At 41.4% G+C, this 26,957-nt stretch overlaps 2 protein-coding genes across 2 annotated transcripts in view; one reads left to right on the forward strand and one right to left on the reverse strand.

Annotated features, from left to right (window-relative positions):
- Nucleotides 1–26,957, forward strand: part of LOC311062689 (MAM domain-containing glycosylphosphatidylinositol anchor protein 2) — a gene marked incomplete at both ends in the record, with an annotated part of 584,351 nt that overhangs the window by 506,980 nt on the left and 50,414 nt on the right.
- LOC311062696 (uncharacterized protein) lies at nucleotides 11,019–17,774 on the reverse strand. Its single transcript, XM_084081905.1, has 9 exons — nucleotides 17,670–17,774; nucleotides 15,911–15,981; nucleotides 15,111–15,220; nucleotides 14,699–14,790; nucleotides 14,096–14,258; nucleotides 13,641–13,794; nucleotides 13,403–13,544; nucleotides 12,748–12,887; nucleotides 11,019–11,921 (listed from the first exon to the last, which is right to left on the reverse strand). Exons 6-9 carry the CDS (start codon nucleotides 13,641–13,643, stop codon nucleotides 11,685–11,687), a joined length of 522 nt encoding a protein of 173 aa, XP_083938031.1. The 5' UTR covers nucleotides 13,644–13,794; nucleotides 14,096–14,258; nucleotides 14,699–14,790; nucleotides 15,111–15,220; nucleotides 15,911–15,981; nucleotides 17,670–17,774; the 3' UTR covers nucleotides 11,019–11,684.

The following is a 26,957-nucleotide window of genomic DNA, read 5'->3' on the forward strand; positions in this document are numbered from 1 at the left end:
TCCAATACACAAACATTGATGACAACACGGGTGATGACAATACGGGGCTCATCAAAGGCACCACTCTCTTCACACAGGGTGTGATTTTTTAAATTGAATCCTGAAAAGTAATAGTTTTTGGACATCATGAGGTAGTAATGTAGTGTGATCAAATAGGGCATTCATTTACGAAATAATGAATGCCCTACTTGAAAAAAAAAGGTAGAATATGGAGATTAGAGATTTCTGCCCGACAGCAACGATGTCACGTTAATAATAAAATAATTGTATAAATCATGGGAAAACAAGCAGATGACCACTGGCTCTGCACAGCAGGGGGGGTTCACTGGACACACAAAGCTGTATGAGTGAACTAAACGCTATTTAGACCATTTGGGATTTTTAATTATCTAACTATATAAATGGCGAGCAACTTCCGCACCCTAGGTGCGACACCCCACAGCTCTGTTATCGAATAAACAACGCACCGCCAGACCACATGTCGGCAACTGACTCGCCACGGCGGCCGCGCTGAATTTACGCCTCGCGTAGGGGACATCTCACTGCTCACTACAGCTTTTCCACCGCGCAACATAATTAATTCTACTCACCAAATGTCGGACAAAACGGAAGGGGAGGCAGCTTCGTACCGTTTACCGTGCGCACGACCTCATCACCACAACAGCTGCCAGCCGCTGCGGGGGTTTTTTCCTTTTTTTCAAAACTTTTTTTTTGGTCACCATTTTCTCCAGGCACCATTTCTGGTGTAACGTGCGGCAGCATGCGCTGGCTTGCGCCGCCATTGCACTCTGCCCATCTCCTCCACACCAACACACACGCAGCTCCTTTGCTTCAACCCCCCCCCCCCCCCCCCCTTCTTACGTACCTCCTTTGTTCCACCCAGGCCGTTACTTTCACTTCACTCATGTCTCGATCACACTATGTCCGTCCTTCACGTGCCATGTTCATCCCAAACACAAAAACAAACAAGTCGGGTTGCCAAGTCGTTGGCATGCCAGGTTCTCTAAAAACAAGCGCCAGAAACAAGCAACCACCTTCATGAAAAAAAAAAAAACACCGAAGGGGTCCGCCATGTTCCAGGGGGGTCCCCGCGCGGCCCAACACTCCACAGGGGGGCCGTCGACCAGCAGGGGGTCCGCGGGGGTCCCCCTCAAACATCAAAAATATATTTTTTTCAAATTTTTTTTTTTTTTTTTTTTACTTTTCCACAGTTTTACTCCAGCAATTTCAGTACCCCAATATACACGCGGCCACGCTGGGCCCCGTGCGCGGCTGGGGTTGAGGGGGGCGTAGCCCCCCGCAACTCTAGTAGGTCATATTCAATTTCGATGATTCATTAGTTACAACGGACAAACGAGAAACTAAAAAACACCACAGTGTGTATACTTGCACGTACGGCACACATTGTGCTCTGGCGCTCACACAGACACACACACACACACACACACACACACACATACACACACACACACACACACACACACACACACACACACACACACACACACACACACACACACACCCACACACCCACACACCCACACATGCACAGAGTTCAGCACCCCTGCAGCGCTCATGTCACTGTGGTACCTGGCTCCACTAATGAGCAATGCCTCCTGTTAATTAATAGGTAAATTGGCACGGCGGTCTCAGTTCATCAAGTAGCCTAGATACTCACCAAGGGTGCTTGATGAGCCTGGCACCCTGCGAAGTCATCCACTGTGTGTTCAACATCTTCACCTAGTCACTTTAACCCATCGAGACCGGGAACGCATCTGTGTAACCACTTTAACCATTATTTTATAATTTGGGCTATTCAACAATAGCAGATCTACAAGCTATGAGTTTGAGCTTGCAGATCTGCAAATTTTTTTTTGTATCTTTAAAACTTGCAAATCTTTAAATACATATATTTTTTTGCTTCTGGGAATTCTACAAATGTCTTCTAAATTGTAAATGTTTTTTTTAAATACTTAAGTTGCTATAATATCAGTGGTTCTCAAACTTTTTTCATGCCAAGGACCCCCAAACTTGTGTTTGGCTGCCAAAATATGTTGTTCCATGGAATCCTGCAGAAGCAAATATTGGAGTTAAAAATGTTTGCTTTAAAAAAGATATATATTCAAAGATTTGCACAAATGATTAAAAAAAATAGCAGATCTACAGTACAAGCTCATAGTGCAACACACAGGTGCCGCACTATGAGCTTGTAGATCTGCTACGTTGAATAGCCCAAAGACATCTAAAATGACACAGATGCGTTCCCGGTCTTAATGGGTTATATTGATAACATGGTCAGTCCTCTCAGTCTTTCCCATCCCCATGTGCTACTCAGATAGTTTTTAATTAGTTTTAACTTGGTAGAATGAGCCGCTCGACGTTTTGTGACGGAGACTGAATGAGTAGTGTGAAATATCTGACATTCAGCGCAAACTTTTTACTGACTATAAGTGTCTAATTTGGGGCAATTTATCAAGCAAAGCTGCAGTATATTTAGCATCATTCCATGTATCGTCTATGTCGGGTGGAAACCTCCAAAACTGTTACTTTTCAGGATTCAAAAATATCAAAAGTAGCAGATCGACAAGCTCAAAACTCAGTGCGAAGGATTTTCTACTTTTGATGCTTTTGTGTGACGCTGTAGTATGATCAACTAGTGCATTAACACATTCCATGCCAGAGGTTAATCTCATAATGTACTCACCAGTGCCAACATTTTATTGTTGTTTATTTGTTTTTTTCACGTCGCCATAGACCTCGTTAAAATCCTTAAGATCGATCATTAAAGTGTTTGTAAACACATCCGCGATGTGTCTGCGTCGAGCAGTGAAATCCATTTGATAAACACGGTCGCCATCTTGTAGTTAGAATGGTTTATGTTAAACAGAATGGCGTTTCAGTTTCGTCATTAGAACGGAGGCCGACGGGATCGGCAAAACCGGATCCCGGATAATTCCGTTTCCGGTGGTGCTACAATGAAATGTGCCGTATCGAAAATTAAAAAAAGTGCAATGTGAACTTTTTTCCGAAAAAAACACCACTTTGCTTAGGTCTACGCGACTGGCACGTGGCGGCTTTAAATAGGTTCGCGTAGCTCTACGCGATTGGCAGTCAATATGTTCATTTACAAAAAAAACACAAAAGGTTAGAATATGGAGATAAGTGGTTTCTGCCGTGACAGCAACGCTATTCAAGTCTATGATTACCCATATGGCTAGTCACTAGCCACCTCCTGTCTGAAATACATGGGCATTAACAGTAATTAGCCCTTCGGGTGTTTGGCCCCTTCCTACCTTTAAATAGCCCCCCGCCCCCGGCCGGACATTATCCCCCCCGTGCCACTGACCAGCCCTCTTCCTCCCAGCTGTCTCCATCACACGTGTGTGTAATGGGATGTTGGGTGGGTGGCAGCCACCCCAACACCCATTATTATTGATTATTTCCACGCTATTACACGTTGCAATAATGACCTGTTTCTGTTGCACGCGCCTCAGAAAGTGAGAGTATGTATGCTGAACACATATACAGTAGCCTACTTATGCCTTATTTATCATTTAAGACCTAGAACGCATCTGTTTCACTTATTGATTTGAGCTAAAAAGCATTATTTTACACTTTGGCTATTCAAAAATAGCAGATATACAAGTTCATAGCGCGGCACCGAGTGCCGCGCTATGAGCATGTAGATCTGCTATTTTTGAAAAATCGTGAAAATGTGTGCAAATCTTTGAATATATATATTTTAAAGCGAACATTTTTAACTCAAATCTTTGCTTCTGGGGGTCCCTGGAACAACATATTTTGAGATGGGTTCGGCAGCCAAATACATATCGTTTTGACGTGAAAAAGTTTGAGCACCACTGATATAGAAACATACGTTTTTTCAGAAAACTGTTAGCATTTAGAAGACATTTTGTAGAATCGGAACCTCAGGTCTTAAAGGGTTAATACAGAGTGTTTGAATGTTCATCTTGTTTGTACTTCCGTGTCTGTGTGTGTGTGCATAGGGGTGTGCGCAGTGTGTTTCAGAGAGTCATACATGGGATTATGGGATTTGAGACCTCTTGTGGCACTTTGTTCTCAACCAGGGAATTGTGATTTTGGGTGCATTTCTTGTGACTGACTCTGCCCCTTACAAATTGTCTTTGAAGCCAGTCTTTGAACTGTGACCCGAGATGTACACACTTGAATCAAGAATCTTTATTTGTAGCCTCACAAGCAGAGAAATCTTGTCGCAGCACTATTGTGCTGTGTCCAGGGTTATCAACAGCAACGATGACCAAAAATCCGAAAAGATATCTAGTCTTACATACGTATAATATCGATGTATTCCCAGTCGCCATAGATGCATCATGCATGGATGACAGCAGCTGTAGAATGTCATCGGTGGTTGATCTGTGACTAGTCTGGGAGACTTCGGCTCAGAGCCTGGACAGCAGTGGCGCGGCCACTGCTTTCTGATTCAAATCAATAGCCAATGAAGAAAAGGGGGGCGGGATCCACATGCAGTGGGTGTTGCATGTAAATAGGAGCGACGGGAAGCAATTTCTCATTGAGAAATTGCGGCCGCCATTGTTGTGTACTGCTGTTTGCCTCTCGTCGGACTGTTTAGACGAGTTGCACAGCTCTCAGACCGGTAAGAGGCGTGTCCGCTCAGATTCTGAGCGTAGCCTACTGTAAGTTACATCCCGCCCACAAATACAGGGGTTTTGGCCCAGAAGTTCCTCGCCCCTCCTGTTTGTATGCGAGAGCTGGCGAAAACTTCTGGGAACTCAGATTAGTTGATCTGTGACCAAATCAAAGATTTTTTTTTCCTGATGTCAGCAGTCATATTGACAAAGAGCACTGATAGAGACGTATCATGCATGGTATGCATGAGGAGGGACGCATTAAAGTGAATTCATTAAAAATAATTTGAATTTGAAATCGTGTACATGAAAGAAATGCCTGTCTTGTCTTCCCTGTTGCATAACACTCAGGCTGAAATAATTTGTTTCAGCCTGAGTAGTTTGATCAAAAAACATCCCTGATCAACCCAGTGTTTGTCAGTGGTGTAAAGTAACTAAGTACATTTACTTAAGTACTGTACTGAGGAATTTGTATTTCCAATTTCCACTACTTTTACTTCTCCTTCACTAGATCTCAGATCCAAATGCTGTACTTTTACTCCACTAATATTTTTTTGAAAACTTAAGTTGCTAGTTACTTTGTAGATTTTGATTATTATTGCAAAACATACATTAACCACTTCAGGCCTATATACATTTTGTCCATTTGAAAATAGCAGATCTACAAGCTCACAATGCGTCGCCCTAAGGGACACGGGGAGAACATGCACATTCCACACGCGGAAAGGCCCTTTCGCCAACCCCACCTAGGGTATTGATACTTTTTAAGTTAAACATGAGAGTATACTTTTTACACCACTGCTCAGAGGTCGTGCGGAAGGACGGAGAGCCACCACCACAGTATGCACGTGTGACTGTCACACCTGTCCCACACACACACACACACAGCGTACATTAGCGACCGATCAACAACCACGTTCACCGGGGGGAACGGTACAGAGGGAGGAGGAGGGACAACAAACACGCTGCAATCACATTAAAACCTCATTGCAGCTGCCACGCACACCGTGGCAGAAAGGCAAGAAGACATTATGACATGCCAGACGTTCTGTCCCAGATGCCTCATTGACTGTCCTTAACCATGAGTGGTGGAAAGTAACTAAGTACATTTACTTAAGCACTGTACTTTAAGTACAAGTGTGTGGTACTTTTACTTAACTGGAGTATTTACCAATTTTCAGTACTTTTGCTTCTACTCCACTACATCTCAGAGGAGAATATTGTACTTTTACTCCACTACAATTATTTGAAAACTTTAGTTACTAGTTACTGTGTAGATTTGTATTATTGTTAAAAAACATACATAACCCATTTCAGACCCTATACATTTCAGCCATTTGAAAATAGCCGATCTACATGTAGATCGGCTATTTTCAAAAGATTTGTATACATTTGAAAACTTGAAATGGGACACTCTGCATAATGAGTACTTTTACTTTTGGTACTTAAAGTACATTTCCATGGCAATACCTTTATACTTTTACTCAAGGACATTTTTTAATTCCGGACTTTTACTTGTAACAGAGTGTTTCTGCATTGCAGTATTGATACCTTTCCTTATGTAAAACATTTGAGTACTTCTTCTTCCACCACTGATATACAAGGCCGCGTGCTGCACGTTTTTACGACGCTCATAATTGCGTGCTGCTTGTCTCCGGTGGCATTATCCGCCCGGTGTCAAATTCCGGTCCGACGCTATAGTGTCGTCTGCATGAGCCCCGCCATTATCCGCCGCACGAAAGTGATGTTGCGAATCAATGGAGCGTCGCTAAGTAGGACGAAAGGACTGTTCATTCTGCAGTCATATCGTTTCATCAGGCTGATTAGAATGCTGACTGGCTGCCCGCGGTACAGCGGCACGCAATGGATGGCACACATTTAATGTGTGTTTGAGCTGGCAAGGGAGAGACAGTGTTGCTGTTCTTCATGGCATGGCACGAGAACACATCATTAGAACACCACGCGTTTCTCCAAGAGATTAAGCGTTAGCCTGACGGCTAGTAGCCGCCTGATGTTAGATGATGAAGCTGACAAATATTTTCAAATAATCTAGATTTTTTGAGCGGTGCAACCGCTCCTATAAGAGGGTTTAGGACCCATCCGTGGCGAAAGTTTTTCTTTCCGTCGTGAAAATTTGTCTTTCGCTGTGACGCCGCCATGCTGTTTAAAACATGCCCATAGGCTAAGCTTTGTAGGACGTGCTGTGATTGGCTAGCGAGACACATGATGAAATTAACTTCAAACTTCGCAGACGCGCTGTGATTGGCTAGCGAGACGCATGATAAAATTCATAATAATGTAAAAAATCACACCTGTGTGAAGGTAGCGGCGCCTTTGATACATTTTGTCATCAATAAGTGTTTATAATGTGTTTATAGCCACGTGTCACGTGAAGCTTGACCAATCACTTTGTTGACGTGTCTGACCAATCAGAACGTTGACGCAAAAGCCAGGTATAGAGGGCTACCGCTCTAACGCCGCTAAAAATGTAAGCACGTCACTTCGCAGGACGTGCTGTGATTGGCTACCGAGATGCATGATGAAATTAATTTCTCATAAATATCACCACTCACTTCACACTGCGTATGATTTTTTTTTGTGTATAATCTGGGAATGGTTTTGGTAGTGAGCAAGCCGACCCAAAGGCACAGCTAGGAGGTGAAATAGGCCTGCTACGTGACAACGGAGCTAACAACACTGCTGAACTCAAGACCCTGATGCTAGACAGGATGGAGTGGATTTATTGATTGATTGAATACTTATATTAACAGTTTGCAAAGACAAGCACAGGGAAGTACAGTTCAATACAAGGCCTGTTAAGAGGATTTTTTAAACCCAAGAGAGCACTATGGCTTGTTTCCATTGGGGTCTTTTGTACTCAATTTGTCAAAAAAAAAAGAGGGCAGCGATCCAGGTGTCGGCTGGTCTGCACTCTCGCATAGCATCGCATCGTCGCGTTTTTGTTCGTGTCAAAATCTAAATGTACAAAGTAACTAGTAGTAACGTAACGTTTTCAAATAATTGTGGTAAATATTTGCTTGCAATATTTGTCTCTCAAAGTGAGATGTAGTGCAGTCGAAGTATGAAGTATTAAAAAATGGAAATACTCAAGTAAAGTACCTTAAGATGTACTCAAGTACAGTACTTGAGTAAATGCACTTAGTTACTTTTCACCTCTGCCTGTCGAGGCAGCAGCAACAACTTGCGGAGGCAGGGACGTGCACAGATAGACTCTAGGTGGTGCTAGAGCACCTGCCCTTTGCCCTCTTGACCAGAAGTGCCCTTTTGAAAAAAAAGGGAAAAAAACTTCTTTTTTTTTCAGTTTACAGCAGGGGTCTTCAACAGGGTGACCCCTAGGGGGTCCTCAGAGTTACTACAGGGGGTCCGCCAAATCTTTATGTGATATGATTTTTCTTTTTACCATAACCACTCGAAACCTAGCATCCCTTTTCTGAGGAGAACTTTAGCCAAAAATAGCAGATCTACAAGCCCACAACGCCTCGCGCTGCGAGGCGTTGTGGGCTTGTAGATCGGCTATTTTTGGCAAAGAGGTATAGGTGTAGAGGGAAAAAAGAGCAGACCAAGTACAGTAAACCAAAAAAAAGTATAATTTACTTGAGCACCTGCCCCTCAAAATGTCTGTGCACGCCACTGCTGTCGAGGCAGCAGCAACAACTTGCGGAGGCACCGTGGAGGACCTTCTCATGAAGCTTATAGCAAGCAGAGCGGTTTAACACATGACTTACATACCTCACTGTGTGTGTTTGCAGAAACAAACTCACTGACTGTGACTGTGTTTTCCATCTCTCTGACTTCTTGTTCTTCTGGCTGCTTGTACTGTAGCTGTAAATTATGCAGCTTTTCTGCAGCTCATCTGGGATTAGAGAGAGAGAGAGAAGCAAGTTCTTTTTTCTTTTCATTTTTGTGGCATTTTGTCGTGTTTGCTGTGGTTCACGAAGTTGAGTTGCAGTGAACTGGATTGAAATGCAGATGAGGCTCATGCTGAGCACCTAATTTCAGTGTTCACAGCCTATCTATTGTGCTGGGGGACTTGCCGATGCTTATTGCCATGGATACCGTACACACTGCATGCCTCTATTTCTACGCATCAATGGCTCATACAGTAGGCTATATACATTATGGAAGCCTGAGCCGTCCAGGTGCAGATTGATGGCCAGGTCAGACGTTGAGTCAACTTTTATATTGTTTGTTATATTTTGATCCTATTTTAAATGGTGTTACCCTACTACGTATTCTGTAGCCTAGTTTTTCTCTTTTACCTGTAGCTTTGCTTCATCCTATACTGCCGTACTCTACCTACTTCCGTACTCTACCTACTTACCTACCTACCTACCTACATACCTACCTATCTACCTACCTACCTACCTACCTATCTACCTACCTACCTACCTACCTACCTACCTACTTATCTACCTGTCTACGTTAGAGTTCTCAAAGGGCCTGAAAATTAAGGCCCGGCCCTAACTGGGCCCTACTGGGCCGGTCCGAGGCTCGGCCCGGCCAGAACAATTACCATACTTTTAGGCCCGAAAACCCGAAAAACCCGAACAGGTGTCATGATGTGCTTAATGTCCTCAAAGTCACGCATCCAACAAGCTTTGAACTGAGAAGATTGCACCTTCCGTTTCGGAGAGAATGGCGAAAACATCTTGAAAACGTATGCCGATTTTCGATTGAGTTTTGGCCATTTTTGCCAGTCTTTCTTTAATAACACGGGCTAGGGAGGTCGGACGGCGACAAACTAGATACCTGAGCACTCACTCACGCACTCACTCACTCACTCATACACTCGCACTCACATTCACACAGTGCTCACACTCACTCACTCACTCATTCACTCACCAATGCAACTTCACATAGATATTAATAATAATTATAATAATATGTGTCACAAAGGCTTGCATGGTTTGGTTATAGTTCCTCTCTTCACTGTTAAAGATGGATATGGAAGCAGACACATCTGGGGGAGAAAAGGGAACAATGTTGAGATAGAAAGTGAGAAGAGTTGAATAAAGAAGAGAGAGAAGGAGAAGTTCTGGTGATGTGTGAATCCTTCTGCCCGACCCAACCAACAGACTGGACTAATTACCACCGCAGGGCTGCTCGCTCTGTTCTCACATCCAGCAGCATACTGTCAGCCTGACAGAGCCAGTGGTCGCAAGAAGTACTCATATTTTATCTTCTACTTTAGTAAAAGTAGCAATACCACCAAAAAATGCTCTGTTATAAGTAAAAGACCTGATTTTTTTTTTACTTGAGCCTTGTGTCTACAGAGCTTGTATATCTGCTATTTTAGAATAGCCCAAAGACATTTTAAAATGACAAAGATGTGTTCCCGGTCTTAATGAGTAAAAAAAAAAACTCTGGCAGTGAATGTGTTAATGAGTTAAAAACACTCAGGAAAACTAAAAAAACACTTGTTTCCACCGCTTGACAGAGGCTGTGCATGGCCTGAGGAACGTTACTTTGTCTCCCGTTGGACGCGCGAAAGAAACACAGTCCAGGATTATCTCCATTAACACTTTGCCTCTTCACTCTCACCACAGGGGAGGATGTGTGATGTGTGATGATGGAGGATGTGAGAAGCAGGTCAGAGAGGGTGTCGATGGGACAGGATATCGCTTCAAGCTGTGTTAAACTCTGGGTAGACGCTGGGGTTGTATACTGCAGGCTACTGTTTGTAGCTCCCTAGATTCCACACAGAGAAAAACACTGGGTTAGAAACAACCCATTCTGGGTTGTTTTTAGCCCATCCCCTGGGTAGTTATAGCACCGGCCCAGCAGTAGTTAATTTTACCCAGCAAGATGGGTTGGTCCGTTTTAACCCAGTGGATGAGTTAAAATATTCTACCCATGTCTGGGTTAAATTAACTGTATGTCTGAGTAAATGCAACCCATAGTATTTATTATATATTCTACCCATGTCTGGGTTAAATTAACTTTACATCTGAGTAAATGCAACCCATAGTATTTATTATATATTCTACCCATGTCTGGGTTAAATTAACTTTACATCTGAGTAAATGCAACCCATAGTATTTATTATATATTCTACCCATGTCTGGGTTAAATTAACTTTACATCCGAGTAAATTGAGTAAATTCAACCCTTATTAATTATTATATACTCAACCTAATTGTGGGTCAAATTATGTATCATTCTGGGTGGTTTTATCCAAATCATGTGTTAAATAAAACAATTATGGGTTTATTCAACAATATATGTGTTACTTTAAACTACAGTTTAACTACAAACCTATAACAAAATACATGCTAGATTTGGTGATGCAAAGCATAATGCAATAAACACAAACCATGCTGGATTCTTTTAGTCATTTTATATTAAAAAGCATTAAAAATGACCTTTAAACATTATCAAACATTTGCGTTCTATTAACCCATTAAGACCTGGAACGCATCGGTCTCATTTTAGACATGGGATAAAAAGCATTTTATACGTTTGCTATTCAAAGATAGATATACAAGCTCATATACAAGCACAATATACAAGCAGAAGCACATACAGTATATACATCTGCTATTTTTGAAAAATCCTGAAATTTGTGCAAACATTTCTGCTTTTAGACAAACACTCAAGTTCATCCTTTTAAATACCATAGCTGGCAATGGAACGACTGCATTCAGAACACATTCACATCCAAACAGCACCGACTCATTTTCAAAAGAATTACTCAACTTTACTTTTTGGCAGTCCTGCCAACAGAACAGAATGGAGATAAGATTTCTATATCAGTGGTTCTCACACTTTTTCAAGTCAAGGACCCCCAGAATTATATGTACCGTATTTGGCCGCGGACCCCCCATCTCAAAATATGTTGTTCCAGGGACCCCCCCCCCAGAAGCAAAGATTTGAGCTCAATGGCCACCTGGCTAAAAAGGCTGCCGTCAATGACTAACGGATACGTGGGTTGATTGGGTGGGTAATGTGTTGGGGGGTGTGTGTGTGAGCTCTACTGGCAAGCCTTAATTCTTGTGTGCAGAAACTCAACCATTTTGTTGGACTCTTGTAGTGGAATTACATAGATAATACTCTGTAGGAGTAGGACCTTTTGGGGTACTCAATGTCAAAAATGTAGTAGGCCTTGAAGCAGACGGCGACGGCCTGAAGAAGTTTGTCCTGTTTCAAAGCCTGTCCATCTATGATCGCGAAGACCTGAGATGGTTGTTGAGGGGTGTTGCCAAGTGTCAGGACGTAGGGTTCAGTTTGGCTGAGCTTGGCTGCTTGGAGATACTCCACCATGTTGGTGCCAGGCTGAAAAACACAGAAAAGTGAGAGTGAGTAAGGACAAAATGTCTACAAAGTACAGAAAAATAAGTGTATAATTAAAAGAAAAAATAATAATAAAAGGTGTCAAGGGCCCATGTGTTTTCATGTTACATTATAAGAGTTAACTTATTGTTAAACATATTCATTTTGCGTCTTGTCACTCCTATGGTACAAACATCAACACAGCATAGTATTGTGGACAAAATGGTATCCAACGATAACAAAATGTTCTTTAGTTTTGTCTCTGATAGGCTAAATCTTATCTACTGGTGGTCCATTGGTTGAGAAACAGTGAGAGATGTACTGTATAGACATAGAATGCATATAGTGTTAACTTATATCCCCCTCGCAGCACAACGGTGGTCCCTAGGTTGATTCTTAGTGAGGAGGGTGGTGGTGGTCCCTGGCTCATAATCAGTTGAAAACCCCTGCCTTATTAGATAAACCGGGAGGTATATTAACAGAAGGAATAAGCTTGTCCTGTTATACCTGTATTTGTAAAGCAATATGTTAAACTAGCAAAGAGTAGTAGTTAGCCTATTTCAGAGACATTTTGACAAGAATTAATCAATGTTATTGTTTCGGGTGGGGTGAGGTCATATCTAGATGACTAGTCAACTATTTGTCAACTTTTTAGGATTACTCGTCGACTAGTGAAGCGTCGTAGTTGTGAATGCCCTACTGTGTTCTTGTCCTCCCGCTGTGTGCTGTATATGCTTTGTAGATTACACACTCAATACTTACACAACAGGTATATGTTAATGTTAAAATAAAATGGAAAGTTTCCCTTTAGATGTGCTGGTGGACTTACAGGCTGATGATCGATGAAGGCCTTCTTGCACTCTGCAATGGTGTGGCGCACCGTTTTACTGCCACGGCCACGTCCAACTTTGTAAGCCGTTGGGGGGAGCAAAGCTGGCAGCTGCTGCAGGGTGAGATCCCCAATGTCATCTGTAGGAAGACATAGGTATCAATACGAGGTGGAACGGCATATCCTTTATTGTGTCATTCAATAGCCAACAAGAATGTAACCTATGCTGCTATGTGCAGCGGCTCTGCAGCTGGTTAGTTTGTAGTTTAGTTATTCCCACCATTGGGCCAGAAGCTGGCCTAACCATGACAGTTTACAAATGGAAAATAATTGACCAGTTGGGGTCCATTTGTTTCCATTTGTAACACTGTCACAGTTACAGACTTACGGGTCAATGTAGACCCCACTAAAGTAACCCAGAGAGTCCCAGGAATCCACTTTGAGAAACCCTGGTCTAGACGAGGCTATAGGAGGAAGGGGTGTGCCCACTGGTATTTGAAGGTGACACTACCTGAGAAGAGGAAAACCCTGGGGTACCTGAAAGTGTGTGCTGTGTGCATGCCACACCCACACAAAGAGGCTGTCAACGTAGTTGTGGACTCTTGACACAAGAGGGACTGTCCACTGACAAAGAACCATTTCAATAATATTTTACCTAATGTTAATCCTTCGACCGGCAACTGTAACTTCCGCTCCAGTCGTGCCACCTGCAGGATCTTCTCTGCATACACTGGGAGCCAGGTCTCGTAGAGTTTGGGCGCAGCGTCCGCATGTAAGAGAAGGAAGTCCTGAGCGATCTATAAAATGGAAAACATTTGAAGTCAAATTAAATGTGGCACACTACCAAAACATTATAAACAATGAATCATCACATGTACAATATTCCCTCTTACCATGCCGTTAGTTGTCAGGTGAGGATAGTGTTCCAGAATCTGACTGGTAGTCAGATCTCTGGTGTTGTCCTTTATCCACTTAGCCCTGTACACCGCAAATTACTTCTCAACCACTCCTTCAGCTGTACTGCCCGCTCGTCTGATATACTACATTCTGTAAAAAGAACAAAATGTTGTCGGTCACTAAAAGATGGATGTTTTGCGTAATCAGTCATCCTATCAGCAATAGTGTTAAAATAGTTCTAAAACAACTATAAATGCTATTGTGTGGTGTCTGGTCATACAAGCTACTGTAGTTCCAAAATTCCTCACATTCACTAAGATCAGGCTCTACTCAGATTTTCTGTCTGCAACAGTGTTCTCTAAACGTGCGCATGTTATGTTTTGGGAAAACTTAAGCAAGCAAATGTGCCACATTGTTGGAACTTCCTTCTATTTTTCCATTTAGTAATGACCTGGTATGACCGCTGTTCTAACAGGACCATCCTCGGGTGCTGGCTGTGGTGCTCGGCCATTCACCCTCAGCGCTGACTTCAGCTTCTTTCTGACGTTTCGCTGCCTTTCCTCCAGGTACCCAGTGGCTGGATGCCCCTTCCGCACTGGGGTGTACCATATGTCCTACCAAGAAATCAAAATGTTTAATGAATAGAGATTTGGCACATTTCGATTTTTTGACAGCATGTCCTTGAATTAGAACAGGGTTTTTCTACACATTTGTCTGTCCCAAGAGAAGGCCAATTATTGTCCCTGCTTCCAAGGGCATGACAGCAGTGAAAATCACACATCACAGTAGTTTTTCTGAAAGGAGTGAGCTGTATTGTGTCTGTTAAATGGTTTAGCATTTTAAGCTCAATGTATGCTTCTCAACGGTCCGTTACTGAGAACTGCAGACCTACAGGCTGACCACATGTTGTGAGCTTGTAGACTTGTAGTTTTCAGTATCAGCGACACATCACAGCAGAGCATATATTGGGCTTACTAGGGGTGTCACCAAAATGAATAATACATTGAAAAGCAAAAAAAAAGGTTAAACACGAAAAAAAGGGGAAAAAACTCACGCTGCCACTGCTTGGTGCTTGATGAGTCTTTCAAGCAGGGAAATGCCTGAATTATGCTTGCTGCCATGGCCTTTTTGGTCTCCGTCGTAGGACTGTAAAACACAAATAGCACAACCATTCATCATATCAAGTAGTTCCAGTGCGTTGATTTCATGTAACTAATAAACCACTTTTAAAAGACAAAAAAAAAAATCACCCGGTGTGTGGCTAACAAACTTAACTTCAGTCAGTCGTCCAGTGATTGTTGCACTGGTGCCTCTTAAAATGTTACTCCATGGTAGCTGATCTGAGCATGGTTAACAACTAGCAAATATATCCCTACTATAAGTCATATTTTAGCTCTCAGGTAAAGTTAAAACTTGGGATTTGAAGCAAGTGTATGCCATCTTCCCGAAATAAACTATTTACTTACAAGTTCTCTAAATTGTTTTAAGAACTTCAGCCTAGGGCCTGCTCTCGGGATCAGCTGTTTGATGGTGGAATCATCTAACAGAAAGAAACTTTCCTGATCAATCCCCTCATCTGAAAAAAAGAGAAAAAGACACATTATTTTTCCAACAGAGGAACAGAAAAAAAAATTGAGTACATGGGTTTCATCTGTAGTCATCTACAGTACCTGCGATGATGAGGACCAACACAGATGATTTAAATGAATGAATTACTTCTACTGCAAATGATAACCCTCAGCAAAGCTAATCAGACAAATTTCATCACCTGGTTTTGGTCCTCAACATGACTGGTTAGAGCAGTGGTTCTCAACCTGTGGGTCGGGACCCCCCACATATTGTGAAACTGTTGCGAGGCATTATGAGCCTGTAGATTGTCTATTTTCACAATATGTATCCGTGTAAAGAAGTCAAACAAATGGGGGGTCCACAATTCAAATATTATAAAAAAATTGGGGGGGGGCTGAAAAGGTTGAGAACCCCTGTGTTAGAGGAGTACAAAAACCATGACCATTAACTCAGCAGCCATGTTTGGTGCTGAGCAAACAGTTTGAATGACAACCAGCATCCTATTTCTGACTGACACAGATGATATTAACCGTAATCAACCTGGGTTCATCTGCTGGTCAATTGTTGTCAGTTAATCAAATAGTATAGCACAGATAATGTATATGCTCAATACAAATGTCAAGGTACATTACAAAAAGCAGTTGTCAACTCCATTAATGTGTGACAGCAATGTATGTGGATGGGAAACATATTGTACCTCTAAATATGTCTACCAGATCTGGTAACTGCCACTCTGTCAGTTTTTCAAAGACAAAGTTGTCCATCGATCTGAAACAAACACAAAGGAAATACAATTGGTGTTATACCTGTTCAGATATCAACATAAAAGCAAAGCAAACTAGCAGCAGAATACTATGTGCTATGAATATGAACCAAATGGACCCTTACAGCTCTATAACTCTCAGAGTGTACACATGGAAATCTAGAGAAAGATGAAGCAGGGACCCCTTAGCTGAGAGACAGATGAAGCAGGGACCCCTTAGCTGAGAGACAGATGAAGCAGGGATCCCTTAGCTGAGAGAGATGAAGCAGGGACCCCTTAGCTGAGACAGATGCATTTCACAACATGTGCCTCTTTAGCTGCCCAAGCAATTGCCTATTCAAATGAGCATTTTAGTGCAATACCAGCAATGATAAACTGTTTTTACAGCTTTAGTAAATGTTATGTTCCATGCTTCAACCACAATTCCCACAATAATGTTAACACCACCCTAATACAATAATGTCTCAAATGAAATAATATAATGGGGTAGATTTGAATGGTGCTAGAGTACAGAGTGAAAGGTTTAGAATGGTTATACAGTCAAGGCAGTGACAGGGTTAGAATACAGTAAGATGACTAAAATATGCCTAAAACTAAACAAAATGCTGCTGTCAAAATCAACACTAGTTTCAAATAAAGAAAAAAACACATCTGATTCTTTCTATTCTGTACAGGCAATTATTTTTCGTGTACTGTGGGGGGGGGGGGGGGGGGGGGGTCCCCTCGTGATTTTGAAGGGGTCCCCAGATGACATTGAAGTAATAATTTAAGTACTTAGCATCAAAAGTAATCAACTATATACAAAAAAACATTGTCGAAATTATCAAAATATAAAAGAGGCACAAATTGTGAAAATAGCAGATCTACAGGCTTTTTACAGAAGTCACATAGACAAGCCACAAACACCCAACAAACTACAATACCACATTTCAGTAGCCAGATTTTGTAGGCACATTGAGAGGACAATGTGTTCAGCACGCATTATATAGTCTATACACCAGGGGTCTTCAACGTTTTCAGGCCAAGGACCCCCTAGCTGAGAAAGAGATGAAGCAGGGACCCCCTCTATATAAAATTGTTTCAGATTATTTATTTTTTTACTTGGCCTGCTCTTTTTTCCCTCTACACCTATACCTCTTTGCCAAAAAATAGCAGATCTACAAGCTCAAGAGGCATTGTGAGCTTGTAGATCTGCTATTTTTGGCTAAAGTTCTCCTCAGAAAAGTGATGCTAGGGTTTAAGTGGTTTATGTAAAAAAAAAAAAAATCTTATCACAAAGATTTGGCGGACCCCCTGTAGTAACTCTGAGGACCCCCTGTTGAAGACCCCTGGTCTACACGTCAATAAATATATAAAGCAACTAGGCTATGCTTTTGTTGTGTGGCCATAACTAGTTAGCTGTGTAGCCATGGCCTGTCACTCTCAGCAGACTGTGCATGCTTGAACGGCAACGTGATGTGTTTATAATAGAAATTAGAGATCAGACCAGAGTTCAGAATGTATAAAAGAGCCAATTGTACTCGCGCCAAACATTTGAGTCCACACAATTCAAAGCCAAAGTAGCTTAGCTTAGCTGCATGGGCTAGCATAGGCCAGCAGCACATGCTCTGCATGTTTAACACGACGTAAAGGCATGCTAGAAACGTTGAGACAATAATATAGTGCAAAAAGTTAAAATAAAACACTATTTTACCTTGAACGGAGTTCTGCTTTCGTGCCGTTGTTTGGAAATTGCGACGCACCAACGTTGTGGCTCTCTCTCTCTGCATGGGTCGTGCTCCCAGCCTGTGTATGTAAGTGACGCTGCGCGCGAGGAAGGAGGAAGTGAACGAGGACTGGAGGGAGGCGGGGTGTGGAGGAATTTGACCGGATGTGGAGGGCGCATTCCACACTTTTAGGATTCTGAATGAAAATAGTTGTGTGCCATTTAATTTATAAATAATTATAATAGTAAAGGAACATTCCTTGATCCATTAATTATATTATATTATAAACCCACTTCACTCTCAGGATGTTTTAGCCTACTAAAAGTGGTGATACCACAGTATTATTTTAATGCACATAAGATATGTGGTTTTAAATTTAATATAAATCAACACATACATACTAAAACAACATTTGTTTAAGCTGATTTTACGAATATGCCGAAAATTCATGTAAATTGGTCAAAGTGGAGAATCATGTCTCCAGGGTAACGTGGGCACTTGGACAACTGGGCCCAGCTTACAGTACAGTATTGTATCATACATTACAGTACAGTACAGTACAGTACAGTAAAGTAGAGTAGCATGCATTACAGTACAGTAACATACAGTTCATTACAGTACAGTAACAGTACAGTACAGTACAGTACAGTACAGTACAGTACAGTACAGTACAGTACAGTACAGTACAGTACAGTACAGTACAGTACAGTACAGTACAGTACTTAATTAAAGCACTGCTCAGTTCACACAGGTGTGATTTTTAGAGTGAACACAGTCTCATTCCCAAGAAGTCACATGTTGACATTTTGTGCAGAACCCCTTCCAGTCAAATTTCAATTAAACGTGCGGCGTCGAGCACATTTTCTGGAACTAATCGCTCCAGATATTTTTGAAAAATCTGAAACTTCACTCAATCCATATTGAGAGTAAGCCGGATTTAATGGCACCGGGCCTGATTTTTTAGGACACTGAAAAAGGTCAAAGGTCAGCAAAAAGACTGCAAAGCTGACAATCTTTCCCTCTCAATAACTCGACAACGATAAGGACTTGGGGTCTAATTTCGAGATATGTTGTTCAGTTTTTTGAGACGAACAAGTGGATATCTTATATGTCCTGGTACGACACTTTTCAAAATTTCAGATCTTCCTTCAGGATGGTGTTAGGTTGTATACCCCTATGTACCTTCCGAAAGTGGAGGAAGCCAACTTAGGAGTGTTGTACCGGGACAAACAAGATATCCCCTTGTTCGTCTCAAAAAACTGAACAACATATCTCAAAATCGGAATGCAACTCCTTATCGTTTCCGAGTTATTAAACGAGATAGCGAACCTGTAACCCTAATCAATTAAGAATTAGGGTTGGAGAACGGTAAGTCTGTGTGTGAGGAGAGTTATATTGACGCGTTCAGGGCGACGCGCTGATCAATAATCTGGTTTTTGATTTGGTTTTCGACCCTTACTTTTCCCTGTAGATACATATTTATGATTATCTTAAAGACGATTTGACAAAACTTTACAATTCTGACATATGTCAGTCTACCCACCGATACGAATCGGTTGGTACCAGGCCCGAACCGGTGGCATGCACGGTCCGCGCGTGATCTTAAAAAAGCAAATGAAAATATAGAGCAGGCTTCGATTTGAGGCCTTCTGCACCAAGTGAGTCTCCATGGGGTCACCGGTTCAAGTCCGGGATGGTGCTGTTGTTATTATGCTGCTACATTGTCTGAAGGAAGCCAAACCAAAATAAGTTTTACTCTTATGTACCTGTACACAAGATGTAACAATAAAGTACAACCTTGAGTCTTGTCAAGAGACAAGAGTATTAATCTACCACCAGTCACCAGTATGGCTACATATTATGAACACATTGAACACTGAATAAAAACGGTACTCCATCCGCAAAGTAGCCGACTTAAGCCAATAAAACAAAGTAAGCAAAGTTCACTTGTGAGCTTGTCGTAGCAGAGTAAAAAAGTGGGTGAAATTTGTTTTTGTGCATTATTAATTATTATAATATTATATAAAATTATTATCTCCATAATATTATGAGCATCTGTAATTAAGTATACACAAGATAAGTGATCATTTAACCAACTGAAGTCTTCAGGGTACACACACAATCAAGAAGGCAAAACATACAATTATATTGAAATGTTTGCAGTATCCCAGATTCGAACCAACTAGCCCATTGGATGGTAGAATTACAGTCCTGGAACAATACCGCTAGACCACCACAACACTAGGCTGGATTGAAGGGAAGTCATATATCACAACTCATTCACTCAAATATACAAATAAAAAAAAAGATAGATATATAGACACATTCCGTGCGTATTGTACTAGTTCTGCACAAAATGTCAACATGAGACTTCTTGGGAATGAGACTGTGTTGTGTGAGCAGAAGTGGAATAAAAAAGACTCAACTTGAGTGGGCTCACTGAAGAATTTGACTGAACATACTGTACGATTTTAATTATGCCAACTTCCATGTAGTTGAGACGTTATCAATGAATTATTTCAAGTTAAAACGACTTTTCGCACAAACCTTTGTTGTATTAAAAAGGAAAAGTTATGATAACAAGCCAGCATCATCTGGTTTTGCAGTGCACAAATAACCCACAATGGTCTTAAAACAACCCATAGTGAGTACTTGGGTTGACTCAGCCAATGGGTTGTACAAAATTACCCATTATGGGTTATGGTTAACCCATGATGGGTCAGCCATAACCCATGTACTGAGTAAATGGGTTGACTCACCCAATGGGTTGTACAAAATTACCCATTATGGGTTATAGTTAACCCATCATGGGTCAGCCACGTTGACTCACCCAATGGGTTGTACAAAATTACCCATATGGGTTATGGTTTATAATGGTTAACCCATGATTGGTCAGCCATAACCCATGATAGGTCAGCCATAACCCATAATGGGTCAACCATTTGATAACCCAGCATCTGGGTAGATAAATAACCCAGCATTTTTCTCTGTGCAGTAGCAGAAATAAAAAGATGTCAAAAATAGTATCAGGCAAGTGGTGGAAGAAGTACTGACATGTTTTACTTAACCCATTGAGACCTGAAGCCGATTCTACATGTCTCCTAAATCCCAACAGTTTTCTGAAAAACGTTTGTTTCTGTATCAGTGGTGCTCCATCTTTTTCATGTCAAGGACCATCATTATATGTATTTGGCCGCAGACCCCCATCTCAAAATATTTTGTTCCAGGGACGTCGTGACGCGTTGTGAGCTTGTAGATTGGCTATTTTCAAAAGTTTAAATAAGGCTGAAGTGGTTAATGTATGTTTTGTAATAATAATCAAAACCTTCAAAGTAACTAGTAACTAAAGTTTTCAAATATTTTATTTATAGTAAAAAGTACAATGTTTGCCTGTAGAAGTAAAAGTATTGAAAATAGGAAAGTACAGTACTTGAGTAAATGTACTTAGTTACTTTACACCACTGCTAGCTTCCAGTAGAAGACGTCAAAAATAGTATCAGGACTGAACCCGGTTTCCTGCAAGTGCTGACCTTTTTTTCACCATTGAGCTAATAGAGCCTGCCTGCTTGCTCAGGGGATAAATAGAATCTTGACCTTCGGTAAAAATACATGTCAGATCCTGTGTCTAGGTGAGACATGACCTTTGACACGATCTAAATACAACCACCCCGTTTCTATAATGCATTAACATACGCTACCATACAGATTGGACAAAAATATTTGATTCATAAAAAAAGTTGCCACTTTAATAATACATACAGTACATACAGTACAAACAGTAAATACTTGCATTGGCAGAATCCAGTGATCTACAGTACAAGCTCACTGTGCGTCACTTTGTGCAGCGCATCACAAAATGCTATTTTTGAATTTAGCTCAAAGCTCATAGTGTGGCACTGAGTGCCGCGCTATGAGCTTGTACATCTGCATTTTATTGGAAAAATTGTGAACATTTGTGAATATAAAATCTTTAAATATGTGTTTTTTTTAGAGCGAACATTTTTTACTCAAATCTTTGCTTCTGGGGATTCAACAAATGTCTTCTAAATCCTAACATTCAAAAAAATAATAACTTATGTTGCTATAATATCAGTGGTTCTCAAACTGTTTTCATGTCAAGGACCCACAAAAGTATATGTGTTTGTCTACAGACCCCCCCCATCTCAAAATATTTTGTTCAAGGGACCCCCTCCAGAAGCAAATATTTGTATATATATAATGAATGATTTGCACACATTTTCACGATTTTTTAAATTGGCAGCCAGTCGCGTGGCTTCATTGCTCAACGTATGATATCGTTGTTGTCGGGCAGAAACCTCATATCTCCATATTCTAACTTTTTGTGTTTTTTCGTAAATGAACGCCTTACTTGATCATACTACAGCGTCACGCGGAAGCATCAAAAGTAGCAGATCTGCAAAGAGCTTGTAGATCTGCTACTTTTGCTATTTTCCCAAATTTGAATCCTGAAAAGTAACAGTGTTTTGGGACATGTAGTCCTTGGGCCAGACGAGATATCGCTACCACAAAGTTGGCAAAACCTTACCTATACTAAATTGTTTTTTGGGCCAATATAAGTAAATAAAAATATGATAGACTTTCCATAGGAGCAGCTTTTTATATTTTTTGACATGTTGTTATTTTTCTCTATAGGCGGATTTTCATTCATAGCCAACAACATATTAAAAGTTATATAACACACTTTTTGGACATCACACTGCTCCTTTTTTTTATAAATTAAACAAACCTGTGTCCAATTAAAGTAGTTGATGAAGTGGGTGTGGCCTATTTGGTGGTGGAGCAGTTTTTTCAGGAATCAAAGCTGAAGTAGTAGAGGCCCTAGGAGGGGTCCACGTGCGACTGCTTTTTTTTTTTTTCTAGTTTTGATTTTTGGCATCCATAGGACCTCTAATATTGGGATTTTGATGATCCCAAGAAAAAAAGTGGTCCCAAGTGTGTTTTTTTCAATGTTTTATTAACCCTATGAGACCTGCGGGATGGCTGGCTGGAACGCCGGCGAGACTGTCTTTCGGAGACTGTGGAACACTCAAATTTAGACGTAGCCCAAAGATAGAGATACCATTTGATTCCAGACAACCTCAGGTTTCCAATGGGACCAACCTTGTCATGCTACCTTGTCGGGAAGGGGGCTAAATACCTAATGATTCAAAGTTAAGACAACATTTTGGCGAGGGAAAAACGAACATCACCATTTTCCAAATGGTCCCTTGAGCTGTCACCTCAATATATGTGAATGAAAATGGGTTACATGGATACCTACAAGCCTCTCCTGTACAGACATGCCAAATGTATGCCTATCTCATGCAGTTCTGGGCAAGAACCATGCAGTGTTTTGCATGCAGTACAAATATGTAATTTCTGCCTATTGTAAAAAGGAGACCACTTCTAGGAGAGGAGACTGCATCTATAGCTGTATGAGACCACTGTACTGTATCTAGAAACCACTGTACTGTATCTAGACCACCCCACTGTATCTATTGCCATATGAGACCACTTTAATGTATCTAGAGACCACTGTATTGTATATATACCACCGCACCGTATCTATTGCTATATGAGACCACTTTACTGTATCTAGAGACCACTGTATTGTATATATACCACTGTACTGCATCTATTGCTACATGAGACCACTGTACTGCATATATGAGACCACTGTATTGCATCTAGACCACTGTGCTGCATCTATATCCCACTGTACTGAATCTATAAACCACTGTGCTGCATCCAATCCCACTGTACTGAATCTATAAACTACTGTACTGCATGTATAGACCATTGTACTGCATTTATAGACCACATACATTGACCACTGTACTGTATCTATAGACCACTATACTGCATCTCAACTCAACACAGCTTTAAACATGTATATATAAAGCACATTTAACATGACTATGTCGCCACAAAGGCTCGGTAGATGCAGTACAGTGATCTACAGATGCACTAGAGTGATCTACAGATGCAGTAGAGTGGTCTAAAGATGCACTACAGTGGTCTACAGATGCAGTAGAGTGGTCTACAGATGCAGTAGAGGGGTCTACAGATGCACTAGAGTGGTCTACAGATGCACTAGAGTGGTCTACAGATGCAGTAGAGGGGTCTACAGATGCACTACAGTGGTCTACAGATGCAGTAGAGTGGTCTACAGATGCAGTAGAGGGGTCTACAGATGCAGTAGAGTGGTCTACAGATGCACTACAGTGGTCTACAGATGCAGTAGAGTGTTGTCGGGCAGATGCAGTAGAGGGGTCTACAGATGCAGTAGAGTGGTCTACAGATGCAGTAGAGTGGTCTACAGATGCAGTAGAGTGGTCTACAGATGCAGTAGAGGGGTCTACAGATGCACCAGAGTGGTCTACAGATGCAGTAGAGGGGTCTACAGATGCACTACAGTGGTCTACAGGTGCAGTAGAGTGGTCTACAGATGCAGTAGAGGGGTCTACAGATGCAGTAGAGTGGTCTACAGATGCACTACAGTGGTCTACAGATGCAGTAGAGTGGTCTACAGATGCAGTAGAGGGGTCTACAGATGCACTAGAGTGGTCTACAGATGCAGTAGAGGGGTCTACAGATGCACTACAGTGGTCTACAGATGCAGTAGAGTGGTCTACAGATGCAGTAGAGGGGCCTACAGATGCAGTAGAGTGGTCTACAGATGCACTACAGTGGTCTACAGATGCAGTAGAGTGGTCTACAGATGCAGTAGAGGGGTCTACAGATGCAGTAGAGTGGTCTACAGATGCAGTAGAGGGGTCTACAGATGCAGTAGAGTGGTCTACAGATGCACTACAGTGGTCTACAGATGCAGTATAGGGGTCTACAGATGCAGTATAGGGGTCTACAGATGCAGTAGAGGGGTCTACAGATGCTGTATAGGGGTCTACAGATGCAGTAGAGGGGTCTACAGATGCAGTATAGTGGTCTACAGATGCAGTAGAGTGGTCTACAGATGCACTAGAGTGGTCTACAGATGCACTAGAGTGGTCTACAGATGCAGTAGAGGGGTCTACAGATGCAGTATCAGTGTCCAGAGATGTCTACAGATCAAGACAGTAGTCTACAGACATACTAGAGGGGTCTACAGACACACTAGAGGGGTCTACAGATCACGACAGGGGTCTACAGATGCACTACATGGTCTACACAGATGCACTACAGTGGTCTATCGATACAGTACAGCAGTCTATAGATACAGTAGCTAGTCTATAGATGCAGTACAGTGGTCTTTAGATGCAGTACAATGGTCTATATATGCAGTACAGTGGTTTATAGATTCAGTACAGTGGGATATAGATGCAGCACAGTGGTCTAGATGCAATACAGTGGTCTCATATAGCTATAGATGCAGTACAGTGGTATATATACACAATACAGTGGTCTCTAGATACAGTAAAGTGGTCTCAGATAGCAATAGATACAGTGTGGTGGTCTGCACTAGAGTGATCTACAGATGCAGTAGAGGGGTCTACAGATGCACTACAGTGGTCTACAGATGCAGTAGAGTGGTCTACAGATGCAGTAGAGGGGTCTACAGATGCACTACAGTGGTCTACAGATGCAGTAGAGTGGTCTACAGATGCAGTAGAGGGGTCTACAGATGCAGTAGAGTGGTCTACAGATGCACTAGAGTGGTCTACAGATGCAGTAGAGTGGTCTACAGATGCACTAGAGTGGTCTACAGATGCAGTAGAGTGGTCTACAGATGCACTACAGTGGTCTACAGATGCAGTAGAGTGGTCTACAGACCACTTCCAATATATTCAGTACAGTACAGTGGTTTCTAGATACAGTACAGTGGTCTCATACAGCTATAGATGCAGTCTCCTCTCCTAGAAGTGGTCTCCTTTTTACAATAGGCAGAAATTACATATTTGTACTGAATGCAAAACACTGCATGGTTCTTGCCCAGAACTGCATGACCATCTTGGATGGCATCTTGAAAATTATGCCTTTCTGCTAAGTATATTTTCCTGGATATTTGGGATGTTCTCAAGCATGCCTAAAGGTACCAGAATCTATTGAAAACCCTTTTCTATCAATGTTTAGGGAGGTTTAGTGGTACTCTTTCTTATATGCCTATTGACCGGTCTATTTCTCATAAAAAGTGCTTGTTTAAGATAAGGCTGAAAATTACCACCCCAGAATGAAATACTATGGGTAAATTATACATTTCCTGAATCCTTAGGGTCATGTCAGTATTCCAGTTGTTGTGTTTTGTGTCTCTGATGTTTCTTGATGCCACAGAACTAAAAGAAAATATATGGTTTAGGCGGAAATTGTGAGAAAAAAAAGGTTATTAAAGGTTTGAAGAGCTCCAGTGACCACTGTACTTATCATACATAGTCACCAAAGGGCTCGAATGAAAGCTCAAAGTGTCCCCTTAAAAATGATACCAAACATATAATATAAAACATTGTGTCTAAAATGCCATTTTTCAATGGGGGGTGGTAACTTTAGCAGCTGATAACCCCAATTTAGCTGGGCCTCAGGAAGGTCTATCATACAAAAATAATATCTAGGGATGTATAGGAATAAAAAAATCCCAACTAGAATTTGCCATCCCAGGTGGTAGCGATATGTGAGATTTTGGGGTTTGGCCCAAGGACTAATGAGGTTTCCCCCCGACAGAGGGACGATGTTACTGAACAGCTTGAGAGCAAATGAAAATGGATGTTTGTACCATCTCAAAGTAATTTGCCATGATTGTGTCTCACCCGTAATTATGTTACATGCAGTAATTGTGATTCATCAAGGGGGCAATTTGTCTCGGCGTCCACAAACAGGCGTGGCGAGGGGGGGGGGGGGGGGGCCTACAGCGGACCGCGCTTCGTCTTTGTTAGGCTCTCGACGGCAGTGGTTGAAAAAGTAGTCACAATTGTTTTTTTTTACTTAAGTTAAAGTATCGATACTGCGATGCAGATATGAATATAGAACCACTATTTTTGATATTTTTTTATGTGAATCCTGAAACAGTTTTGGACATAAGGTTTTCAGAGATGATATACTTTGTTAAGGAAAGTAAAGTACGAAATTCAAAATTTTATTGAGTAAAAAGTGCAAAAGTATTGGCATGAAAATATACTTAATGCATGTAATGTACCAAAATTGAAAGTACTCATTACGCAGAATGTCTGCTTTTGAGTTAAGTTTTCAAAATATATAAAAAATGTTTTGAATATATAGAACTGAAGTGGTTAATGTATGTTTAGGGATATAATAATCTAAATCTCCAAAGTAACTAGTAACTAAAG

Source organism: Gymnoscopelus microlampas (assembly GCF_963454915.1).
Source record: "Gymnoscopelus microlampas genome assembly, chromosome: 16".
NCBI lineage: Eukaryota > Metazoa > Chordata > Actinopteri > Myctophiformes > Myctophidae > Gymnoscopelus > Gymnoscopelus microlampas.

Coding starts and splice junctions, on each gene's coding strand:
- LOC311062696 (XM_084081905.1), bottom strand. Junction 12,888..13,402: donor GGTCGAAGGATTAACATTAG/GTAAAATATTAT, acceptor GTCTTCCTACAG/ATGACATTGGGGATCTCACC. Junction 11,922..12,747: donor CCTTCATCGATCATCAGCCT/GTAAGTCCACCA, acceptor TGTGTTTTTCAG/CCTGGCACCAACATGGTGGA.